The following is a 20463-nucleotide window of genomic DNA, read 5'->3' as shown; positions in this document are numbered from 1 at the left end:
GTGGACTATGGATACAACAAGGTGCAGTATTTCGAGCATCTTCGTCAGGCGGGGTTCCAGTTTTACATTTTAAACCATGCATTTGCGATGGACTTCCCTAAAAACATCCAAATTGGTTGAGCGTAGTTCGGGGTTCCGAAAGAAGTATTTACACGCGTTACACAATGTGAACGAAATGAAGAAAGTGTATAATAGGCTTCAAGAGAGGCTGGATGAGGACTACAAGGATGTAGAGAATTTTCCCGTGTGCTTTAGAAGGCAACAGATTTATTATGAAGAGTTGATTGAATAACTGGACGTGTTTGTTGGAATCGAAATGCGTGGAGGATCGGCATTATTCCGTTTTTGACACTTTTGTGGATGATAGAATGCAGTGGGTTTACAATCATAATCATGCTCAACCAATTTGGATGTTTTTAGGGAATAAAATGAAAAAGTCCTTGTTTTTTGGCAACCTCACAAACTACAGAAAAAGCCATTGCTTTTGCTCGATTGAACTCTCATTCTTTTAGTTAGCTTGGTACCTATTAATTTACGATTATGGGAGATCGAGTAAAGTCATTGAATCCTCTTAGTAATACAAAACGAAGGTTTGCCATTCCGAAAAGCAGGACTTAGTGTGTAGATTCCGTTATCTAAATTTCGAGGAGCGAATAAGTACTGTTACGGATGTTGTCCAACTCGCAACATTTAGTTATAGCGGAAGAGCAAAACAAGTAGTTTTGTTTGTGAAATGCCTAATTGTCTAGATTGCGGATAACTCGACGCACTTCCAGGAAGAACTGACAGCCTATAGAAACCAGTTTGATATTTGTGATGATTTTGTCTTCTTCTTCAACGAGGTGTGCGATCTGGTGAAGAGTCCCGAGATGCTACTTCACAATCTACCGAAAGTCATCGATATCATCGTCTACCACATCTCAATCCCCGATTCTCAAGCAATCGACTCTATTTTGAAACTCGTCTCTGTACTCTCTCGCGACATGCGGTTGCTTGCTCTCTCCTCTTCTCTGATTCATAGCGGCGAATTGATCGTTTACTACGACAAGCTCCTCCCCACGCTGCTCTCTCTCATGGACCCGCAAGAGCCCGAGAAAACATCCAACGTGTTCCAAACGCTGCTCATGATGTTCCGAAACCTCAACGGCGACGACATTCGCGACCACATTTCGATCATTCGCAAGTACTACGGCCCTCTCTTCGGCCACAAAACCCCGTTCGTTCGCCAGTTCGCGTGCGAATCCTACTGCTACCTGCTCCGTCACATGAGTTCCGCGAAGAAAGTCGAGATCAAAAGTGCGTCGAGCGTCTCCAAACTCGCTCGCGAGCAAGGGAACGAACAAATCAAAGAGCTTCTCGTCATTCTGAAGGCAGTGTCTCGCAAGGAATCGATTTCGGAGCCCATGGTCCTCGGAATCTCCTCGCTGCTGTTCGAATCGATTCGAGGCGTCGGCGGCCAGGCGCGTCGCAATGGAATCGACATTTACAAAGCGTTGATCGACGTGCTGGTGGGGAAGAAGCCGCTGAATAAAACCACTTCGAAGCCTGCGCAGAGCTTTGTGGACATCATGTACGAACTCCAGTACTGCCTGGCTGAGTGCGTTTTTTGATTATGGGTTGAGAGTAGGGCCATCGATCCGCAGAAAAGCGGTCCGTTCCTAGCGGCGATTCGCGACGGACTGGATCGACTGAATCAGGGAAACGAGGAACCCTTCATCGATCTGCTGACCATCTGGGTGCAGTTCAAATCGGGGATCCACGTGAAACACAATCCGGACTTCTTCGAATTCGTGCAGAACGCGATTCCGCTTCTGCTCAATCGCTTGGATCCTTCCGCGGATCGCTCGCGTGTTTCGCTCATTTCGCTGCTCCATTCGCTCTGGATCCACACCGAAAAGCAGGGAAATTCCAACGTGATGACGCAGAACCGACTCATGCGAAACTTCACGTCCTGTCTGCAATCCTCCAAACCCTCCCTTTTCTTCGTTCCCCGCGCTTTTTTTAGAATGAGTCGTAGATTCAGCAGCTGATCGAATGGGTTCCGCAGATGACGCAGTGCGTTCTCCGCTCGGTTATGCAGGAGAAACTCATTCAGATGCTCCTCCAAGCCATTTCCGCGGTTCTTCTCGCCATCCCGGCGGACTTCCCGCGGTTCTCGTTGGGGTGGGTTCTGCTGAACGACACGCTGGATGAGATTTTGGCGGCAGATTGCGCGGTTCCTGCTTCGCTGAGCGAGTCAAAAGCGGTCATTTCGCTGCTTCTGCGTCGTTTGAGCGCGGCGTCGCTGATCGAATTGGCGCTCATTCTGCACGCAGTGGAGGCGTTTCAGGTGGAGGGCGACGCAGAACTGGGCGGGGAGGCGAAGCAGAATTTGGCGGGTTTTTTGGAGTGGCGACTGGAGGAATGTGTGTCGAAGTGCGAAGCGAACGCGGGGAAATCGGAGCGACAGCAGATGATTTTGGGTTGGATGCGGAGAGGAGGAGTGAATTGCAGGGGAGAACGAAGTGCTGGCGATGGCCGAAGTCCTGACCAATCTGTTTCGAATCGGGTCGCAGCGATTGGTCGAGCGGTTCCCCGACGTGCTTCGCTGTTTCCACTTCTACCCTCTTTTGCTCTCCACGATTTCTCGTCGGTCCGATAGAAGGAACTGACCGAATAGATCATTACGAATCGCTCCCTGCTTCGCTTCGGTCCGAAGCCGCCTTTTCTTCGCTCGTTCAAAACTACTCTTCCTTCTTCATGCATCCAAGCCACGTGATTCGTCTCTCCTGGCTCCGCATTCTTCAATCCTGCTCCCAGCCCGAAGTACTTTCCTCCCTTCTCCCTCGCTTATTCGCGTAGTACCTTCTCCCCGCGGAAACCACCGACGTTCCCGCCTACGTGGGCGTTTCCACGACCATTTCGCTGCTGTTCGAGATGGAGTCGCTGCCGATGGCGCTGGCCTCGGACGGTCCGCGTGTTTCGCTGCTCCAGCAGTGCGTCACGCCGCTCCGCCTGGGGCTGCTGCCGCCGTCGCTGCGCGACTGCGTGCTCTGCGAGCTGCTGGGAAGCTTCCACATGAAGTGGTCGCCGTTCTGGAAGCAGCTGCGCGCTGTGATCGAGTCCATCGCGGCGGTGGACGCCGAGGCGTGCTGGCGGTGGGTGGAGCGTGCAGCGCTGTTTGTGAGCGGGTACTGCGATGTGGCGGGCATTCCCTATGAACGAAGCATGGATTTGGAGGCAATGGACGATGAACAACAGCAACAAGGAGAAGGAGAAAAAGAAGAAGAACGGTTTGTGAGTCGTCGCGCCATGGCGGAGCGGTACGGTGTATGGAGGACGCCGCCGTCGGAGAAGAAAGATCCGGTGGACGACATCGCGTTTGAGTGAGAAACGAGAAGGAGGAATGAACGCTAGTGCCGCCGATCCGTCGTTTGTGTGGCAGTCCGTGTTTATGACGCTGGCCTCGCTGGCGCCGCGCTTCTTGGCGCATCAGGAAGCCATCGTGAATCTGTTTTTGCTCTTCCTGCGCGACCATTACTTCGTGAAACGCTCCGACGATCCGTTTACCCGCGTTTATGAAGGCAACGCGCTCATCCGAACCCCCGACTTCTACTGCATCGACGAGGCCGTGTCCGTTTCGGAGTGTAACGCCCGGCTCATCACGTTCCTGCGTCTGTTCCAAGGCCTGGGGATGTCCGTCCGCTCGCTCTACGCGCATTCCGTGCTGCGCAGCGTCTTCTACGCGCTGCTGCTCCGCCCCGAGAGCGAAATCCAGAAGCTTGCCGTCGAGATTCTCTGCAATGACCTCCCCGAAACGCTGGAGATCCCCGCGGGAGAGGAGGAGGCGACAAAGACGAAGGGGAAGGCGAAGAAAAACCCGCTGGACGCGTACCGCGAGCAGCTGATCGCGCTGTGCGAAGACCGGACGTTCCGCGAGCGGATTACGACGTTCTTCATCGCGCCGGAGGAAGGCATGGTGCAGAAGGACGATCGCGCGCAGTTCATTCCGATCGTTTCGCGGTTATTGTACGGACGATTGGTGTCGCGGCAGGCGGTGTCGAAGTCGAGTTTCGCGTCGAGACAGTCGGCGGTGCTGTTTTATCTGTCGACGATCCCGTCGGAAGAGTTGAATGAGTTCGTGTCGGTCACGACGGCGAGCTTTTATCAGGGCGATTTGACGCCGCATCCGCGGAATGCGGAGGATGTGGACGCGTTGGTGGAGGTGATTCGGACGCAGGCGCCGTCGTTGAGGAGAATGAAGGGATTGCTGACGCTGCTGTATGAGATAATCAGACATTTGGGAATGAAGCTGGCTCCGTATGTGCACGTGTATTTGGCGATTATTGCGTACACGCTGCGCTATGCGTTCGAGTTTGATGCGATGAAAGCTGCGAAGCAGCAGGGAAAGGAAACAGGAAAAGGAAATGAAATGGAGGTCGAGGAGAATGAAAATGAACCCATTGAAAAGGAGAATGAAAATGAGAATGAAATTGATTTGACGGACACATCGAAACAAACCACCGAGTTGGTTCATCAATTGCGAACGTTGGCGTTGCGCCGACTCACGGAATGTATTGGGCATTATCCCGCCGTGAACTACACGGTCTATTCTCATTATTTCTTCACACCGCTCTCCTCATTGCTGGAGCTTCTTCCGAACAGCGTGTTCGCATCGAAGAAGCCTCCCACGTTGATTCATTTGGCGTTCATTATCTCTTCCAACGCTTCTCTGTACTATCTGTACGATCTTCAGCCCTTGCTGATCCAGCAAGTGATTGCCTGTCTCGTGACGCAGGTGGATTCGATGGAGATTGAGGAACGCACAGCGAGTGGCATTCAAAGAGGCTCCTCGGCGCATCAAGTGGGCCATTTGTCGAAGCCCGTCGCGCTGGAGATCGTTCGGATTATCGAGAATCTGCTCAAGATCGATCCGGAGCACGATTTGTTCAACGAGGAAAAGAAAGTGAAAAAGAACAATAACAACAAGAACCAGAAAGTCAAACTAGGAAACTGGAAGCGCGAAACCGCCGAGCTGAACAGCATGCAAGTGGACGTTGGTCTCAAGGGAACCTTCCAGCCCGAAGGCGTCGAAGCCAGCCAAGAGCGCGACGGTCTCGAGTTCCTTCTCCCTCAAATCCAGAACGTGATCCACGGATTGGAGTATCTGCTCTCCATGGTTCGTTCTGTCCGCGGAAACTTCTTCAATCGTCCGTTCTCTTCCTACGAGTCTAACGCTTAGGCCTGCTCTCCATCGTGTTCCGCCTCAGCCAGCTCGCCTGTAGCGGCGTCCTGCGGTTAGAAAGCGAGTCCATTACGCGGCTCTATCTTCTCCTTCTCTCGTTTATTAAGTACTCCACGAGTCGCGACGGCTTCGTCGACAGCCGGCTTCGCGTGCTTCGCGTCATCGCGTCGCTGGTTCCCCTCGTCTCCGACTGTTCCGTGGGAATCCCGACGCTCTGCGCGCTGCTGGCTCCCGGAAAGACCTGCGTGTCCGACATCGTGGTTCGCAAAGAAGTTCTCGCCGTGCTGGATGCCATGAAGCAGCGAATCCCCTCCATGAGCCAGGTAGTTTTTCTTTCAAACGCGCATGACTGCAAGGTGACCGCGGTTCTGTTCGACCTCCACGCGACCAGCAGCAGTTCCATCGGTGCGTACAACTTCGCCAAGCGCGGCGATGCCTACGAGCTGCTGATTCGGCAGCGCCTGGCGTCGTTCGGACCGAAGGAGAGCAGTTTCCAGCCGCTGTTAGCGAGCGTTTTGCACGATCTCTGCGACAGCGACATGATGATTCGCACGTCTTCGCTGCGCGCGCTGACCGACTTCGTCCAGGACGCGCACGCGATGATCCGAAACGGCGACGAGGCGATGGAACGCGTGCTGTCGGAGGGCATGATCCCGTCGATCCGGTTCGTGTTCCAGTCGAACTTCGGGGAGACCACGCGGCGATCGGCGATGCAGCTCTTCCGCCAGATCCTGCTGGTCTCGAAGGACTTTGGCTCGCCCGTGTTTGGCTCCGATCTGCTGGCGCTGGTCAACGCGAGCGACGAAGACGCGGACGTTCTGCTGGGCCTGCTGCACTTGCAGACGCGCCGGAAGGTGAAGTCGATGCGGAGCATCTGCCAGCTGGCGCAGCGCATTCGCGAGGGGAAGAGCCCGCGGCTGGCGGCGGTGTCGATCCGAACGGTTCTGCTTCCTCTTCTGTTCGCGTGCATTCGGGAGAACCCGAAGAATGCGGGTGCGTGTTGAGGGAGAGCGATGAGATTGGTAGAGAGCTCGCTGCGCGAGGAATGCGCGTTGACGGTCGGGGCGTTGGCGTCGCTGCTGAGCTGGTCGCATTACATGGATTTGTTCCGACGCGTGTTTGCGATGGTAGTCGATCGGAGGCGCGGCGATGGGCTGTAGATCGAGGAAGGAAAGCGGACGCTGACCGGTGTGGAGGCGCTGACGTCGGAGCAGGAGACGTACAACAAGCTCTACACGCGAATTCTGTGCCTGATCGTCGAGCAGTTCCACTTCGAGCTGCAGGACATGGAGGACTTCGCGGAGGTCGTCGATCTGCGGATGGAACTGGTGGCGCAGGATTCGCTCTCCGCCAAGGCGCTGAAGCAGCTCAATTTCTTGAGGAAGGAGCAGGAGCGAAAGAAGCAGGCGCAGGCCAGCGAGCAGAAATCGAAGGCCACGGAGGATGAAGCGCCCGCTGCGAACGCGAAGCCAACCGACACGAAGAAAGAAAGCAAAGAAGCCAAAGAAGCCAGCGAAACCGAATCTTCTTCCTCCGAAACCGAATCTTCTTCTTCTTCCTCGGAGGAAGAAGAAGAAGAAGAAGAAACGCTTGCAGCGTCGACCTCCGCGTTGCAATCGGCGCAGGAAGAGGAAATCCAAGCGGAGCTCCGCGCGGCGGAGCGCGAAGAGGATACTATGGCAGCCTCTTCGAATTCGACGGAACTGAGCGCGCAGGATCGCCGCCGCATTCTCCGGCTGGTTCTGACGGTGGTGATTCCGGATCTGCGCAAGCTGATGGTGGCCACGGACGAGCAGCGGAACCAAACCGTCCGCTGCGGCGTCGCCGTGGTGATCATCCAGCTGCTGCGCCACCTGCCCAGCAAAGTGATGGAGATGTGAGGGATCGGGGTTGGATCGAGCGTAGCTATCTGCCCGGCGTGATCCAGATCGTCGTTTTACTGCTCAAGCAGCGCATGCAGAGCGCGCGAGACGAGGCGAGACACACCTGTAGGGCAGGTGGATCGGGTTTTGACGTGTAGTGCGCACGATTTTGGAAGTGCTGGGCGTGGATCGCCTGCAGTTGGTGCTTTCGCAGATGCAGTACGCGCTGAAAGAGGGCAATCAGCGGTTCATTCTCGCCTACACGCTCTATGACTGCGTCGCAGCCATCCGGTCCTCCGTGCATCTCACTCCGGAAGACGTCGGTTTCCCCGTTTCCACTCACGACCAGCCATCGACCGTGCAGCCCGCGGAGGGTCTGAACGAATCGAAATACCCGCTGCTGCGCTCGCTGTCCGCGATCCAGGACATCGTTCTCTACGATTACTTCGACGCGGGAGCGCGCGCTCGCGAGGTCGAAGAGCTGCAGAAGGCGAACGCCTCGCTGTTCCGCGAGCTCTCCGTCTCGCACTCCCTGGAGACCTGGGAGATCGTCACGTCGCTGCTTCCCTTCCTGCCCAACCGCGCCAGTTTTTCTCTTCTCTCGCGTGGCTCATCTCTAGTTCATTTCTGGCTGGCGCCGATCGTGTGGCGCGTTCGCTCCTGCGAGGACGCTGCGGAAATGACGCGGCTGCGCAGCGTGCTGAGCGCCACGGCCAAGGGATTGCTGGCCAACGCGTCGGTGCTGCCGGCGACGCTCACAGCGTACTGCATGAGTTTACTGCACGACGCGGAGCGCGCCATCTCGTCGTCGCGCGCCGAGGCGAAGCAGATCGCGGCCACGACGGAGATCTGGACGACGTCGAGCGTGGGGCCGCGCAGCACGAGCGACGGGCGACGCAATCTGATCGTGGAGCGCGAGCAGAAGCTGACGGGGACGAATCTCAACGAGCAGAACCGGAAGAAGGTGAACAAGGCGAGCGAGGAGGAGATGCTGGGCTTCGCGCTGCAGCTGCTGAACGGCGCGGTGGAGAAGAAGCTGCTGGTGGCGACGGACGCGACGCATCGGCGGCTGGCGGAGAGCTTTGTGGACTCGCTGCTGTTCGTGCTGCGAACCTGCCGCAAAGCCAGCGTGGTGCGCGACTGTCTTCGATTTGTCGACACGCTGCTGCAGTGGAAGATCGACTCCATGACGCAGAACGTGGAGCCGCTGCGTCGTAATAGTATTCCGCGCTGCTCACCGCTAGAACTCCTGTTCTCGCTGCTGTCCGACTTCTCGGCGACGTCCTCCGAGCTGGCGCGCGCGCTTTTCCACACGCTCTCGCAGATCTACCACCTCTACCCGTCGCGTTTCCCCGTTTCCCTGATGGGTAGGAAGACGGAGATGACGGTGGACCAGGGCCGCGCGCTGCTGCTGCTGATTCGTCGCGACATCGCGCAGTCGGAGCGGCAGAACGCTGCGTTCGGGATGCTGCGCGTGATTCTGCAGCGGAAACTCGTGTTTGCGGACCTCTACGACTTCATGGACGAGCTCAGCACGCTTCTGCTGCAGACCTTCGACGACTCGCTGCGCAACCACTGCGCGCGCGTGCTGCTCAACTTCCTTCTGAACTACCCGATGGCCGACAAACGCGTCGACGCCATGCTCACTTTCCTCCTCAAAAACATCGAATACGAAGAGCCCTCCGGCCGGTTAGCGCTTCTCCACCTCCTCCTCAACCTCGTCAAGAACTTCCCAGTCGAGGTCGGCATTGCCCAGCCCCTCAACCGTAGTTCCTCAACAGCGTCGCGGACGTCTTCTTCCTCCCGCTTCTCCTCTCCTTCCTCCGCGAGACCAATCTTCTCTGCCGCACCGTCACCCACCAAAGTGCGCGTTCCCCGCGGGAACTCACTCATAGCGCTGAAACTCCTCGCCGAGCGCATCGACGTTTCCACGTTCAAGCGGATCCGCGGGTTCGCGGACGCCTGGCTGCGCTCCGCCGACTTCGCGATGCGCCGTTCCGCGGTTCTGACGCTTCTTTTCCTCACGCAGGGCCGCCGGCAGGTCGTGAAGGGCGATTTACCGCGGTTCTTCGACCTGGCCATCTCCCTGCTCCCGCAGTCCATCGACTCGCTGCGTCCCCGCGGGGCGGGCGCGGCGTGGAGCGTGGGGGACGAGAACTGCAGCGCGGCGGACGTCTATTCGCTCTACCGCGTGACCCTCACCGACGAAACGCCCGCGGCGGATTGGCTGCTGGGCTGCGAGCTGCTGCAGGCCAGTCGAGACTGCTTCCCGGACCCCTTTTCCGCGGTTCTCGCGGAGAAACCGGCGGTTCTGGACGGGCTGTCGCTGCTGCTGCTGTCGGAGCACGGCTTTGCCCGGGTTTGCGCGGCAAAACTGCTTCGCGCGGCGGTGGAAACGCCCTGCGAGGCGTGGCTGGGCGCGGCGGGGAGCGTCTTCTTCTGTCTGCAGCGGCTGTTCGTCGCCTTCGCGATGGGAGGAACCGTGGAAACCTTGGGAGAAGAGGGGAAACTCATGGCCGCTCTGGTGAAGGAGGTCGTGCGCAGAGGAGGGAGTTACCCGCGCCCGGAACGGACCCAGAACCGCGAATTGCTCAAGGTGACCACGCGAAAAGTGGAAACTGGGGAAACCGAGGACATTCGTCAGTTCTACGATTTGGATGGAATGGAAGAGGAGGAAGAAGGGGAAGCTGGGGAAACTGGGGAAACGGAGAACGAAGAGGAGGAAATGGAGAATGAGAGTGAAAATGAAAATGAGGAGGATAACCGCGGAAATCAAAATGAGGAGGATAACCGCGGAAGTGAGAATGAAACGTCCCAATCCGACGACGATTCGGTTTCTCCGAATCCATCGAATTCGGCGTCGAATTCGGCGTCGAAGCCTCGTTTGCTGCTTCGTCGCGTTCCGAATCCGTTCACGCTGCAAGACACGCTGTTCCTGCTGGGCAATCTGCTGAGTGATCGGGTTTTGGCGGTGCGGGACACGGGTCTGGCGATCTTCGAATCGATCCTCCACGACTTGGAGCCGGCCGTTCTCCTTCAATTCATCGTTTTTCTTTTTGTTTTTTGTTTGTCTCACGCGTAGACGCCGCTCCTGCGACCGCTGCTGAAGCTGGTGAATGCGTGCGGAGAGGGAGATAGCGAGCTGGAGAAACGCGTGTCGATGCTGATTCACAACGAAATCGAAGCCAAGCTGGAGCCGGGTGATTACATTCGAGAGTATAGCCGACTCCAGGAGGATGTAGGAGAGTGGTAGGAGATACTAATGGGCAGATTGGAAAGCGGAAGAACGCGCTGAAGATGAAGGGAAAGCAGATGGCCGTGTTGGACCCCAAGCAGAAAATCAGCCAGAAGCGGCAGAAGAAGCAGAAGAACAAGGAGAATAAGCGTCTGAAGCGAATGCTGAAGAAAGGACAGATCTGGAAGAGTTAGTACCGTCTTTTGGTGTGTTTGTGAAACTCCCGACTTTTTTAACTTTACACTTCAATTCCTCTTTGGGAAGGCGTAAACTCTGTGAGCGCGTGATAGTACTCGAATCAGCGTGAATCGATGAGTGGAAAATCCCCTTCGAGAGAGAATCTTGGGAGACATTTCATTTGTGGAATGTGTGGAGGTGAAAACTGCATTTTTTGTATTAGTGTGTAGGTTTCGCAACGACCATTACACTTCATCCCCTTGATTGTGTGAAGACGCGTCTTCAGGTCAACCAGGGTCGCGGCATCAATTTCCTCAGCAATTTCTTTAAAGTGGTGCGCGTAACCTATCAAGAGGGAGGTGTAAGGGCGTTCTATCAAGGACTGAGTCCTGCGGTTCTTGGCTCGGTGACTTCGTGGAGTATTTACTTTGCGTGTTACGAAAACGCGAAGAATCGCTACAAGCGATTGCTGGACACCAATCGTCTCAACGGTTTTTACAATCTAATCTCTTCGCTGGAAGCGGGGATCATCGGTAGCACGGTTACCTGTCCTTTATGGTTCTTAAAGACGCGACTGCAGTTGCAGAATCGGCTTTGTCTCGTAGATGCCTCTAAATGGATGTTTATTCGGCTAGATGCCTGGCTACGTTCCTTATAAGGGAATTACAGACGCAGTGGTGCGTATCATTCGCGAAGAAGGAATCAAGACAATGTACTGCGGTCTTCTTCCTTCTCTGTTCCTCACTTCCCACGCAGCGATTCAATTTGTAATTTACGAAGAGTTGAAATACCTCGAAACCAAATTGAATAAAAATATTGTTTCTACCATTTTACTATAAGAATAATGTACAGGACTACAAAACAGGTCTTTACGGCGGAGCCATTTCGAAGTTTTGTGCATCCATGATGACGTATCCTCTCCAAGTATTCCGTTCTCGAATGCAACAGTTAAATGCAAAATCGTCATATACAAATTTTTTGGATTGTGTCGTGAAAGTTTGGAAGTGATGGCGGGAAAAGTGTGTGATGTGTAGAACGGAAGGATTGGCAGGGTTGTATGGAGGCTTGCTGCCGAATTTGATTCGTGTGGTGCCTTCGTCGTCGATTACGTTGATGACGTATGAGTTTGTGAACTCGGTGATGAATCGTTACCATATCTTGGATTAGTTGGGTTAATGGGTTTTCGTTTTATTTATTATTATTATTATCCAGATGGTGTTTGTTTGTTTGATTGATTGATTAAACCTTTTTTCAACTTATTCCATTTCTTTTTTTAAAGATAAATAATAATCCAAACACCTTGGCGATTTTTGCCCATGCGATATTTTTAGATCACACATACAGCAACTATTCTCACTAAATTTCCTAAAAATTCTAAATGAATTGGGTGCAAGAGGATACAATCAAGAATTGTATGCGCTGTAATACTCCATTTACAGCGTTACGAAGAAAACATCACTGTAGAGTAGCCGAATTTTGATTCCAACTATGCTACTAGTTTTGTGGGAAAGTGTTTTGTGATTCCTGCTCCTCACAGAAGCTACCTCTGAATGGGAAGATGGAACGTATTTGCAAAGATTGTTTTGCTGGCGAAAAGAGTAGATTTGCGGATTTTTATATAATAATGCAAAGAGAGAAGAGATCAATGGGAGCTCGTAACCAATCACGGTTTCTGTAAATGATGGATCGGATCCTGACGAGCTAGGCTCTCCTTGCGGGAAGCAGATCAATTATCCGGATTTTAGCTGTCTAAAGAATGCCGATGGAAGTTGGAGTTGCAAGGAAAGGCCGTACATGGTATTGGATTTAGATCGCAACACGTGGACGATTAAGCCCGAAGAGTAGGATGAACCGAATATCATTTGACTAATTCGCAGAGTAAACAACCCAGTTCTCCAGCAACCCGAAGTATTTATATCACTGCTTCTTCTAAGCATGAATAGAAGGAGCCAAAGCGTCCTCGCCGGACATCCTCCGTTTCATCGCTCTCCAGCAAGCTCCAGCGCGAGCACGTGACCTTCAAAGACATCGTCAGCGGTAACGTCAGCGAAGACGTTTTGCGCGCCAGCTCCGTCACTCCTTCCCAAGAAAAAGTCTACGAACTCGAGCGTCTCGACGGCTCCACCCAAACCGACCCGATCCCCGCGGTTTTCATCCCTCCCGTCCGGTTCTTCTCGCTCCCCGCGGGATCCGTGCAGCTCCTCCGCGACCAGGCCGCCAAGCTGGAATCCCCGCCCTCCCCCGCGGGGGAGGACCCTGCCTCCGTTCCAGAAATCGAGCCGATTTCGGAGCTGCGCATGTCGGAGCGCGCGGAAATCGCGCAGTTGGGAAAGACGGTGGGAACCGCGGTGAAGGAGCTGCGGCAGCGCGTGACGCTGGCGCGCGATCGGCGGGCGTTACGCGCGGAGCAGGAAGCGGACGAAACCGCGGTGAAAGAAGCGCGGGATCTTCGCGTGGGGGGCATTTTGGAGGCAAATCAGGCGGCGGTGGACGAGGCTGAAATCCTATTGGACAATCTGGTGACGCACTTTCAGAGCCTGTCGAGCCGGCATAACCGTACCCGCGGGGAAAGGATGCGAGGTAGAGCTGAAGGCGACGTGCGCGGCGGTGGAGAACAGTGTTCCGGACGTGGGGAAGGTGAAAGCGTCGCAGGAGCAGTTCGAGACGTTATCGCAGTTTTTGATTATGGGTTGTGCTGAGGGGTCTAGCGACACGCTCATGGAGATCGCCGCGCAGCAGCTCGTCCATCTCCAGCATTACCGCTCGCTCTCCTCCGCCTACAAGGAGCTGGTACTCCGTTTCCACTTTTCCGAATGCCTCTCTAGTTCGAGCAGGAGAAGGAGTTTGCCGCGGGGAGCATGAGCGTCGTGGTGGAGCAGCAGGAGGCCGTGAACCGCTGCCTGAACGCCTGCACGTCCGCCGTGCGTTCGCTCGCCAAAGAAGTCGAGCAGCTCAAAGCGCTCGCCGACGACCTCCAGCAGCGCGTTTCCACGGTTTCTACTTTTCATGTAGGTGCACGTGACCGAGGAGGAGGCCGATAAAACCGTGGAACACTTCGCCGACGCCATCCAGGCCGCCGAACGCCTCGCTTTTCTCGACGAGCAGCAGCTTTACGACCTCGAGCGGCAGTTTCACGCGCAGCAATCGCGGTTATCCGAGGCCCAGACCGCCCTCGCCGAGCGGGAATCGCGGTTATCCGACGCACAGCGGCACATTCGGGAGATAACCGCGGTTCTGCAGGCCGAAAAGGAGGAGGCGGAGCGGGAGCGGGAAACGCCGCAGTGGAAGGTGCTGCCGATTCCCGCGGGGGAGATGGAAGGGGAAACGGAGAACGCGGAGCGGGAAATCCACGGAATTCTATCGAACTGGGGGGCGAAGAAACCGCGGGGAATGGTAGAAACCGTGGAAGACTGGATCGCGGAGCTGGTGAGCGGGAAGACTGTGTTCCTGGACGGTGGGAACACAATTGAATTGACGATGTTCGATCAGAATCAGCGCGATCAATTCGTGGAAACGGTGTTACCGCTGATTTTGGCGCGGAAAAATTTGGAGTGTTTCGTGCAGGAACACAAACGACGCGAAGTGGATTTCCGAATAACCGTGGTTAACAAAGAGGAGACGATCCCCGCGATTGTGGTGCCGGATGAGAGTGCTGCGGGAATGGGTGAGAATGGTGTAGAAGGGATGGAAGCGAAGCATTTCGAAGGAGATAAGGATCATCATCATGATGATGATGATCATCATCTTCATGATGGTGATAATAACAATAAGGATATGATGAAGCAAGGAGAGGAAAAGGAAAAGGAAAAGGAAAAGGAGAAGGAAAAGGAGGGAGAAGAACATCCAGAAGTGGTGTTTGTGCAGGAAATGGTGGAAGAAGAAAGCGAAGAACTGCGCATTTCAGAAATGGACGCGATTAGTCGAGATGTGATTCAATCGATTCCAGAAGTGAAGGAGAAACGAAGAAAAGCCAAAATGATCAATTTGGACTTTGATGTTTGTTCACACCTCATTATTACCTTTTGCTTTGGTAATTGTGTCGTGATATGATTCTTCCTTCTTTGCTATTTATTGTTGTGGCGTTCCTTTCTGTGATTACGAAGGATTTCCTTGTACAGCATGTAGGCTCCCATTTCCATAGTTTTGTGTAGAGCGATTATATAAAACCTGTTGAATTTGAAGATACCAACTTTGCTGATGGAACGTGGGACCATGAGAACATTATCGTTAAGCAAAGTGCTATTGACAATTTGATTAATGTGGTGAAGGTATCCCACTCTTAACTAAGCTAACCTTGATAGTATACTACGGGTTTATCGTCTCCTGAAGAAGAGCACCCTCAAACGACTGCTTATCACCCAAAAAGTGTTGTCCATAAAGTACCATCTGTTCAAAAAACTATAGAAACTGTAAATCAACAACAACAACAACAACCTTTAGAACCTGTAATGAATCCTAATAATGTACTTTCGGATGCATCCAAATCCTCATTTTTCAAATCGCAGCAAGCGATCCCTTCTATTATGGATGCTAATGCTGAGGCATCGACTACGCAGCAATCGCAAAACCCGATCAAAATGCCACGTTTCAAACCGTCCATCGAACTGGTAAATCCCGCGGGGAGAGAGGACGTTTTCGATACCGTCGAGGATTTGGAGGAAGGCGAAGAAGCGGAGAAACTGGGGAAACTGGGGAAACCTGAAGTGAGTGAAGAGAAATCCGAGAAATCCGAGAATGAAGAGGGAGAAACTGGAGAAATTGGGGGATCGGAGAAACCGGAGAAACCGGAGAAACCGGAGAAATCGGAGAATGAAGAAGTGGAAACCGAAGAAACCCAGGTAACCGAGGAACCGAAAGGATCGGAGAAACCGGAGAAACCGGAGAAACCGGAGAAACCGGAGAACTCCGAATCCAACGAAAAGAATGAAAACGAGGATGGAGAAACCGAGGAAACCGAGGAAACCGCGGTTCCCCAGGCATCCAACGAAACCCTCGTGTTGACGGAAATCCCCGCGAATTCCACGACCTTCCTTTCGAATTCGATGGAATCCGTTTCATCATCCTCATTGTCATTATTTGAATCCGTGAATCACACGACCGTTTCGCCGAGGGCGCATGCCTCAAATCCGCCGAAGGGTCGTTCATCCAAACGAATATCATCCAAACACGGCCGCAAAGGCCGAAACGCCCGAAGAGCGAAACTCTCATCATCCATTTCGAATTCCACGGTTTCCACAGTTTCCACGAATTCAACGGAGATGCGGGAAACCGTGGAAACCGTGGATCCGAAGGAGCCGGTGAATCTTTCGGAAGTTTCCTCGCTGGGTTTCAACTTTTCTAAATTTTACCGCGATTTTTCAACGCTGCCGATCCACATCGAAACGCCCGTCTCCGAGTGGGTTACCGGCTCGTCGATTTTCCAGAATTACGTCAACGACGTGTTTCTCCCGCGGCAAATGGAGACGGTGGCACGTGCCTCCAATCCAATCATTTACGTCGCTCGCAACGACGCCAAATTGGAGCAGCAAATGATCGGCATCTGCGACGTGTTTCTCCTTTCCCTCCTCTACAACCGTCCTTTCAAATGTTGCCGATTTCCCCGCGGGAATGACTTGTAGTCCACGCTCCCGCGGTTCTGCCCCATCTTTTTTCTTTCCCGTTTTTCAACGCTACCTACCCCATTCCGCTCCGCAGCAACGCAGGTTCCCCTTTTCCACGGTTTCCACTTTAGAGTACGACCGACTCGCTGCCCGCGGGGATTCCATCAAATCCGCGGTGGATCATTTCATCTCGCATCTCGACAATTCCCGCGGAATCACCCGGGAGGGAAACTTCTCCGCGGCTTTTCCCGGTTCCGCGGCGATTCTGCCGCGCCATTCGCTTGCCGCGGGGATTCTTCGTCTGCGTTACTCGAAGAAACTCCTGCACCGAATCGACGCGTCGATTCCCGCGGAACCGAGCATGACGAGTTCGCAGTGGCACGCGCTTTGTGTTCCGAGTGTGTTCCAGGCGAGTTCGTACACGTCGGAATATGTGAGGAGATTGGAGGGGAGTTTCGCGGGGCACCGCGTGCTGGGTCTGGCGCTGCGGCTGGGCGCGAAGGCGGCGGAGTGGACGGACGACGGAATGTTCTCGGCGGCGTGGCGCGCGACGCGGAGACACTTCCGCGCGCTGCACGAGCAGATCGTGGCGCAGAGAGCGGACCGCGTGTTCGTGGCGACGGACTCGGAGCTGGCGGAGAAGATTCTGGGGAAACGACTGGGGAAACGGATGATTGTGGTGACGCAGCTGCGGAGTTCCCGCGGGGAGCATTCGGAGGAGGCGGTGCTGAGGAGAGTGGTGGAGCTGGAGATGCTGGGGAGATGCGTGGCGCTGCTGGTGACGCCGCATGACGAGTTTGGAAGAGTGGCGATCGCGATGAGCGGAGGCAAGGTGCCGGTGAGTTTGCTGGCTGTGTGAGGCGTTTGATGGGCGGAGGTGTTTGTTTGAATAAAGAGAAGCGCGGAGAGCGGATTGGAAGGAGGATGTGGGTAGAAGGATCGGAAATGGTGAGTTTGGAGGGATGAAGGTGACAAGCTTTGGAATCACATTCACGTATTCATTTGCTGAGTCAATTCATTTCATTCATACGTTCATTCAATTCATTCATTCAATTCATTCAATTCATTCAATTCATTCATTCAATTCATTCAATTCATTCATTCAATTCATTCAATTCATTCAATTCATTCAATTCATTCAATTCATTCATTTCACTGTCTTTCACTCCTCCCACTCCAATTCTATTTCCCTATCCTTTCTTTCCTTCAATATCACTTCCAGTTTCAAACAAACAACAATCCAATCGATCCACACTCCCTTCCTTTCCTATTCCTGCAGCACGTTCATACTACAATTCACTCCCCATCTCGCCATTCCCCACAAATGATCGCGTTCCTCGTCCGAAAACGGCGTGTGAATCTTCTCCAGCAGCTTTCCCTGCGTCTCTGTCTCGCGTTCCACGACTTGCTCCATCGTCCATCCATAGAAGCCGTCGCAATGCGTCACCAATTGACGAATCAGCTGGAACGTTCCTTTGTACTGCGCGCTGAGCACCATGCGCTCCACCAGCGTTTTCAGACCGAAATAATTGACGTTGATGTCGAATAGACGGTACAAACTGCTCACCGGCTGACAAGTCTGGTACCAGTCCGGCTTGTCGAAGTCGGGCAGCTGGAAATGCTCAGATTTCGTGGTCCAAATCATTTCGTCGCTTTTCGCCTTCACTTGACGATCACCAATATTGACGAATCGGGTAGGAACTGCTTTTCTCTCCTTCTCATCTAAATGATAGTAATTTGGATTGCACCCCTAATAAGTCACAAACTCATCCCGAAACTAAAAAACATACATTATCAGGTGCAACCGCAAAGCGAATAAAGATAGAAAACTTCTTCTTGTCCAGAACGTTGTTCACCCACACAGAAAAACGCTCGTAGCCAAACAACCACGATTCTTCTGTAAATGTCAGAAGATCTACAGGGATTATATAACAATAAGCGATCCAAACCTTTCGACAAGAAAAAGGTTACGGCTCGTGGTAGATGGTTGTAAATCCGATATCTAACCATTATTTTCGCTGCATAATTATCCCAACATCTTCCTCGTGTACATTCCTTTCTCATGGGGAATTTCGACCCCAGTAATAGTCGAAATGCCCATGTGGCCATCTCGATTATCGAACCTTCCATAAAACAAACAGCACCACTCCTACTCTTCATTCACGTCCCACTGCACTCCTTCGCCGTCACCCGTAAAATTCTGCAACGCTTGGCAAGCCCACCACCGCAAGCCAATATTTGCAGTATCCACATCAAACGGCATCGGACAAATGTACTCTTCTTTCATGAGGAAAAATCTTTAAAAACCGAAAATAGGCCGAATAAGCGGAAAAGAAAAACCGTTTGTTTCTACTTTCTTTCTTATTTTCTTACGTTCTTTCCTGTGTTCCGTAATTCACTCACTCACTTACTCAACCAATCACTCATTTATTCATTTCTGCAATCACTCACTCCTGTATTCAACAAACAACTAACAATTCACACAGAACTAATCAAGATCGCACTTAAACGCATTCTTTACAACTCTCTCAGAACATTCGTCTCTTCACATTCGCATTGGTGCACATTCTCTACCGAGAAGCACTCCTACATCTCCGCATCGCTCATCCCGCGGCCCACAAACCGCTTATCGCACCGCACGCCTCCCGTCCTGAAAAACCAGTTCCTCCCTTCCTTCTCCAGCGTGCGGCGCAGCCGCAGCATAGATCGTGGAAACGTGGAAACATCGCGACCCACGGCGCACCAGGCGTGATCGACGAGGTGGGCGCGGATGAGCGCGCCGGTCACGTCGTAGGCGAAGAGGAAGCGGAAGCGGAAGCGGAGGCGGAGGCGGAGGGGCTGGGTGACGGAGACCACGGTGGCGTTCTGCGCCCAGTTGGACAGGAAGAGATCCAGAGAGCCCGGTCGACTCTGCACACCTTCGTAGGGAGCCACGGACCCCACCCCATCGCCCACCAGATTCCTGCTCACTCACACCCACACCCACACCCACACCCAGAGCGAACCGGTGAGCGAGGAGGTTGGCTCGCCGTCCACCACCAACACCCAACGAATTCCGACGTGGCCATCGTGGACACTCCGAATTGCCTGCCCATCCACTCGGCACTGCCCACTTCGCTCGGGACGCACTCCAGCGTGTAGGAAGTCGCGGGGATCCCACCCTCCAACACGTCCCACACATCGCGTCCCGCGGGGAACCAGACGGTTCGGCGGAAGGAGGAAGGAGGAAGGAGGAAGTCGCGGGAGCGCGAAGCTCGCACGTGGCGGTGCAGAGATCATGGAAGGATCCGGTAATCGCCATCGCACAGTCCCACTCAATGCCCTCCGCCTGATTCCACACACACCGCATACAGAACCGCGGGGCACACCACCGCCACGCACCTCACCTCTCTTCCATTCCACCACTTCCCACACGCCCGCACCACGCACACCTCCACCTTCCCATGCTCCACAGACCCACAAATGCACAACTGCACCGTCTTGGAACTCGCCTGCTCCCACTGGCCATTCCAGTTCACTCGGCTCGCATCAATCAGAGGCGAGGACCGTCCCCACAGCAGTTCGCATACTCCGCCTTCTTGTCCCATTCTCCCAAGTTCCACACACGCTCCGCTTCTACCAACCTACAGCTCTTGCTCCCATTGTTTGCCCTTTCACTCATCGCAAATCCGTTCTCTCTACCACCTCACGATATGAAAATGAAAATACGAGAAACAGAACAGCTATCCTAGGCAAGAACGTCGTGCCTGTTCCAGATACCTCCCACGTTGCAAGTTATCTCCATGTATCCGCGGTCACACATGGCATGAATGGGTTCGCCACGTTGCACAGTTTGAAGTACAGAAATTCCTCACTCGGAACACACTCCACACAGCAAAAATGGAACCAGGGTCCACCGCCATTATGGTATTGAATGCGTTCACGATGCATATCTCACACACACAGTTTAGTCAAAGTAACGATAGCGCACACTACACTAGCTTCTTCAAACACACCAACTTGACGACAGAACCCATCCCAGCTACAATACTTACACTCCCACAACACAACACACAAAAACACATAGAAGTCCGAAAACAAAACAAAACAAAAGACAGGACATACAAGTCCAATTCCAAATTTTGAATACATTCAAACCCAGTAAGACGAATCTAATAGCTTTTATTGTAAAACAAATGATTTCAAAAATACACAGGAATTGTGCAATTGTGAAAATAGTGTTGAAATTGGGTATGAGTGGAAGAATAGATTTCGAATAGGGAGGGAGTTGTTTTTACTGTGAAGTGGAAGGAGATGAGCGGAAATGGGATATTGTGGAATGAATAGATCGAAGAGTGTTGTTTCCAGTGGAAGCGTTTTGTTTTT

The 20463-nt window shown here is 53.4% G+C and overlaps 6 protein-coding genes; 4 read left to right on the top strand and 2 right to left on the bottom strand.

Moving 5' to 3' along the window:
- Positions 1-540: 540 nt before the first annotated feature.
- Positions 541-2030, top strand: GSBLH_T00006302001 (uncharacterized protein; the record flags this gene model as incomplete). Its single annotated transcript, XM_013040077.1, has 4 exons — positions 541-590; positions 626-716; positions 750-1570; positions 1628-2030. The coding sequence occupies 4 exons, from the start codon at positions 541-543 to the stop codon at positions 2028-2030; spliced, it is 1365 nt and encodes a 454-aa protein (XP_012895531.1).
- An 8602-nt stretch (positions 2031-10632) lies between these two features.
- Positions 10633-11665, top strand: GSBLH_T00001649001 (uncharacterized protein; the record flags this gene model as incomplete). Its single annotated transcript, XM_013040076.1, has 5 exons — positions 10633-10696; positions 10729-11099; positions 11134-11316; positions 11339-11502; positions 11533-11665. 5 exons carry the CDS (start codon positions 10633-10635, stop codon positions 11663-11665), a joined length of 915 nt encoding a protein of 304 aa, XP_012895530.1.
- A 1691-nt stretch (positions 11666-13356) lies between these two features.
- On the top strand, positions 13357-14548 carry GSBLH_T00001648001 (uncharacterized protein; the record flags this gene model as incomplete). Its single annotated transcript, XM_013040075.1, has 2 exons — positions 13357-13482; positions 13511-14548. 2 exons carry the CDS (start codon positions 13357-13359, stop codon positions 14546-14548), a joined length of 1164 nt encoding a protein of 387 aa, XP_012895529.1.
- Positions 14549-16105: 1557 nt separating this feature from the next.
- Positions 16106-16972, top strand: GSBLH_T00001647001 (uncharacterized protein; the record flags this gene model as incomplete). XM_013040074.1 has 1 exon in its annotated part: positions 16106-16972. One exon carries the CDS (start codon positions 16106-16108, stop codon positions 16955-16957), a length of 852 nt encoding a protein of 283 aa, XP_012895528.1. The 3' UTR covers positions 16958-16972.
- A 366-nt stretch (positions 16973-17338) lies between these two features.
- On the bottom strand, positions 17339-18385 carry GSBLH_T00001646001 (uncharacterized protein; the record flags this gene model as incomplete). XM_013040073.1 has 6 exons in its annotated part: positions 17339-17387; positions 17421-17848; positions 17889-18013; positions 18048-18100; positions 18135-18221; positions 18252-18385. 6 exons carry the CDS (start codon positions 18383-18385, stop codon positions 17366-17368), a joined length of 849 nt encoding a protein of 282 aa, XP_012895527.1. The 3' UTR covers positions 17339-17365.
- Positions 18386-18571: 186 nt separating this feature from the next.
- GSBLH_T00001645001 (uncharacterized protein) lies at positions 18572-19279 on the bottom strand (the record flags this gene model as incomplete). XM_013040072.1 has 1 exon in its annotated part: positions 18572-19279. The coding sequence occupies one exon, from the start codon at positions 19277-19279 to the stop codon at positions 18725-18727; it is 555 nt and encodes a 184-aa protein (XP_012895526.1). The 3' UTR covers positions 18572-18724.
- Positions 19280-20463: the final 1184 nt, after the last annotated feature.

This window comes from Blastocystis hominis (genome assembly GCF_000151665.1).
Source record: "Blastocystis hominis, Singapore isolate B (sub-type 7) whole genome shotgun sequence assembly, scaffold_12".
In the NCBI taxonomy this organism is placed as follows: Eukaryota; class Bigyra; order Opalinata; family Blastocystidae; genus Blastocystis; species Blastocystis hominis.
This window is presented reverse-complemented; position numbering and strand designations above follow the sequence as displayed.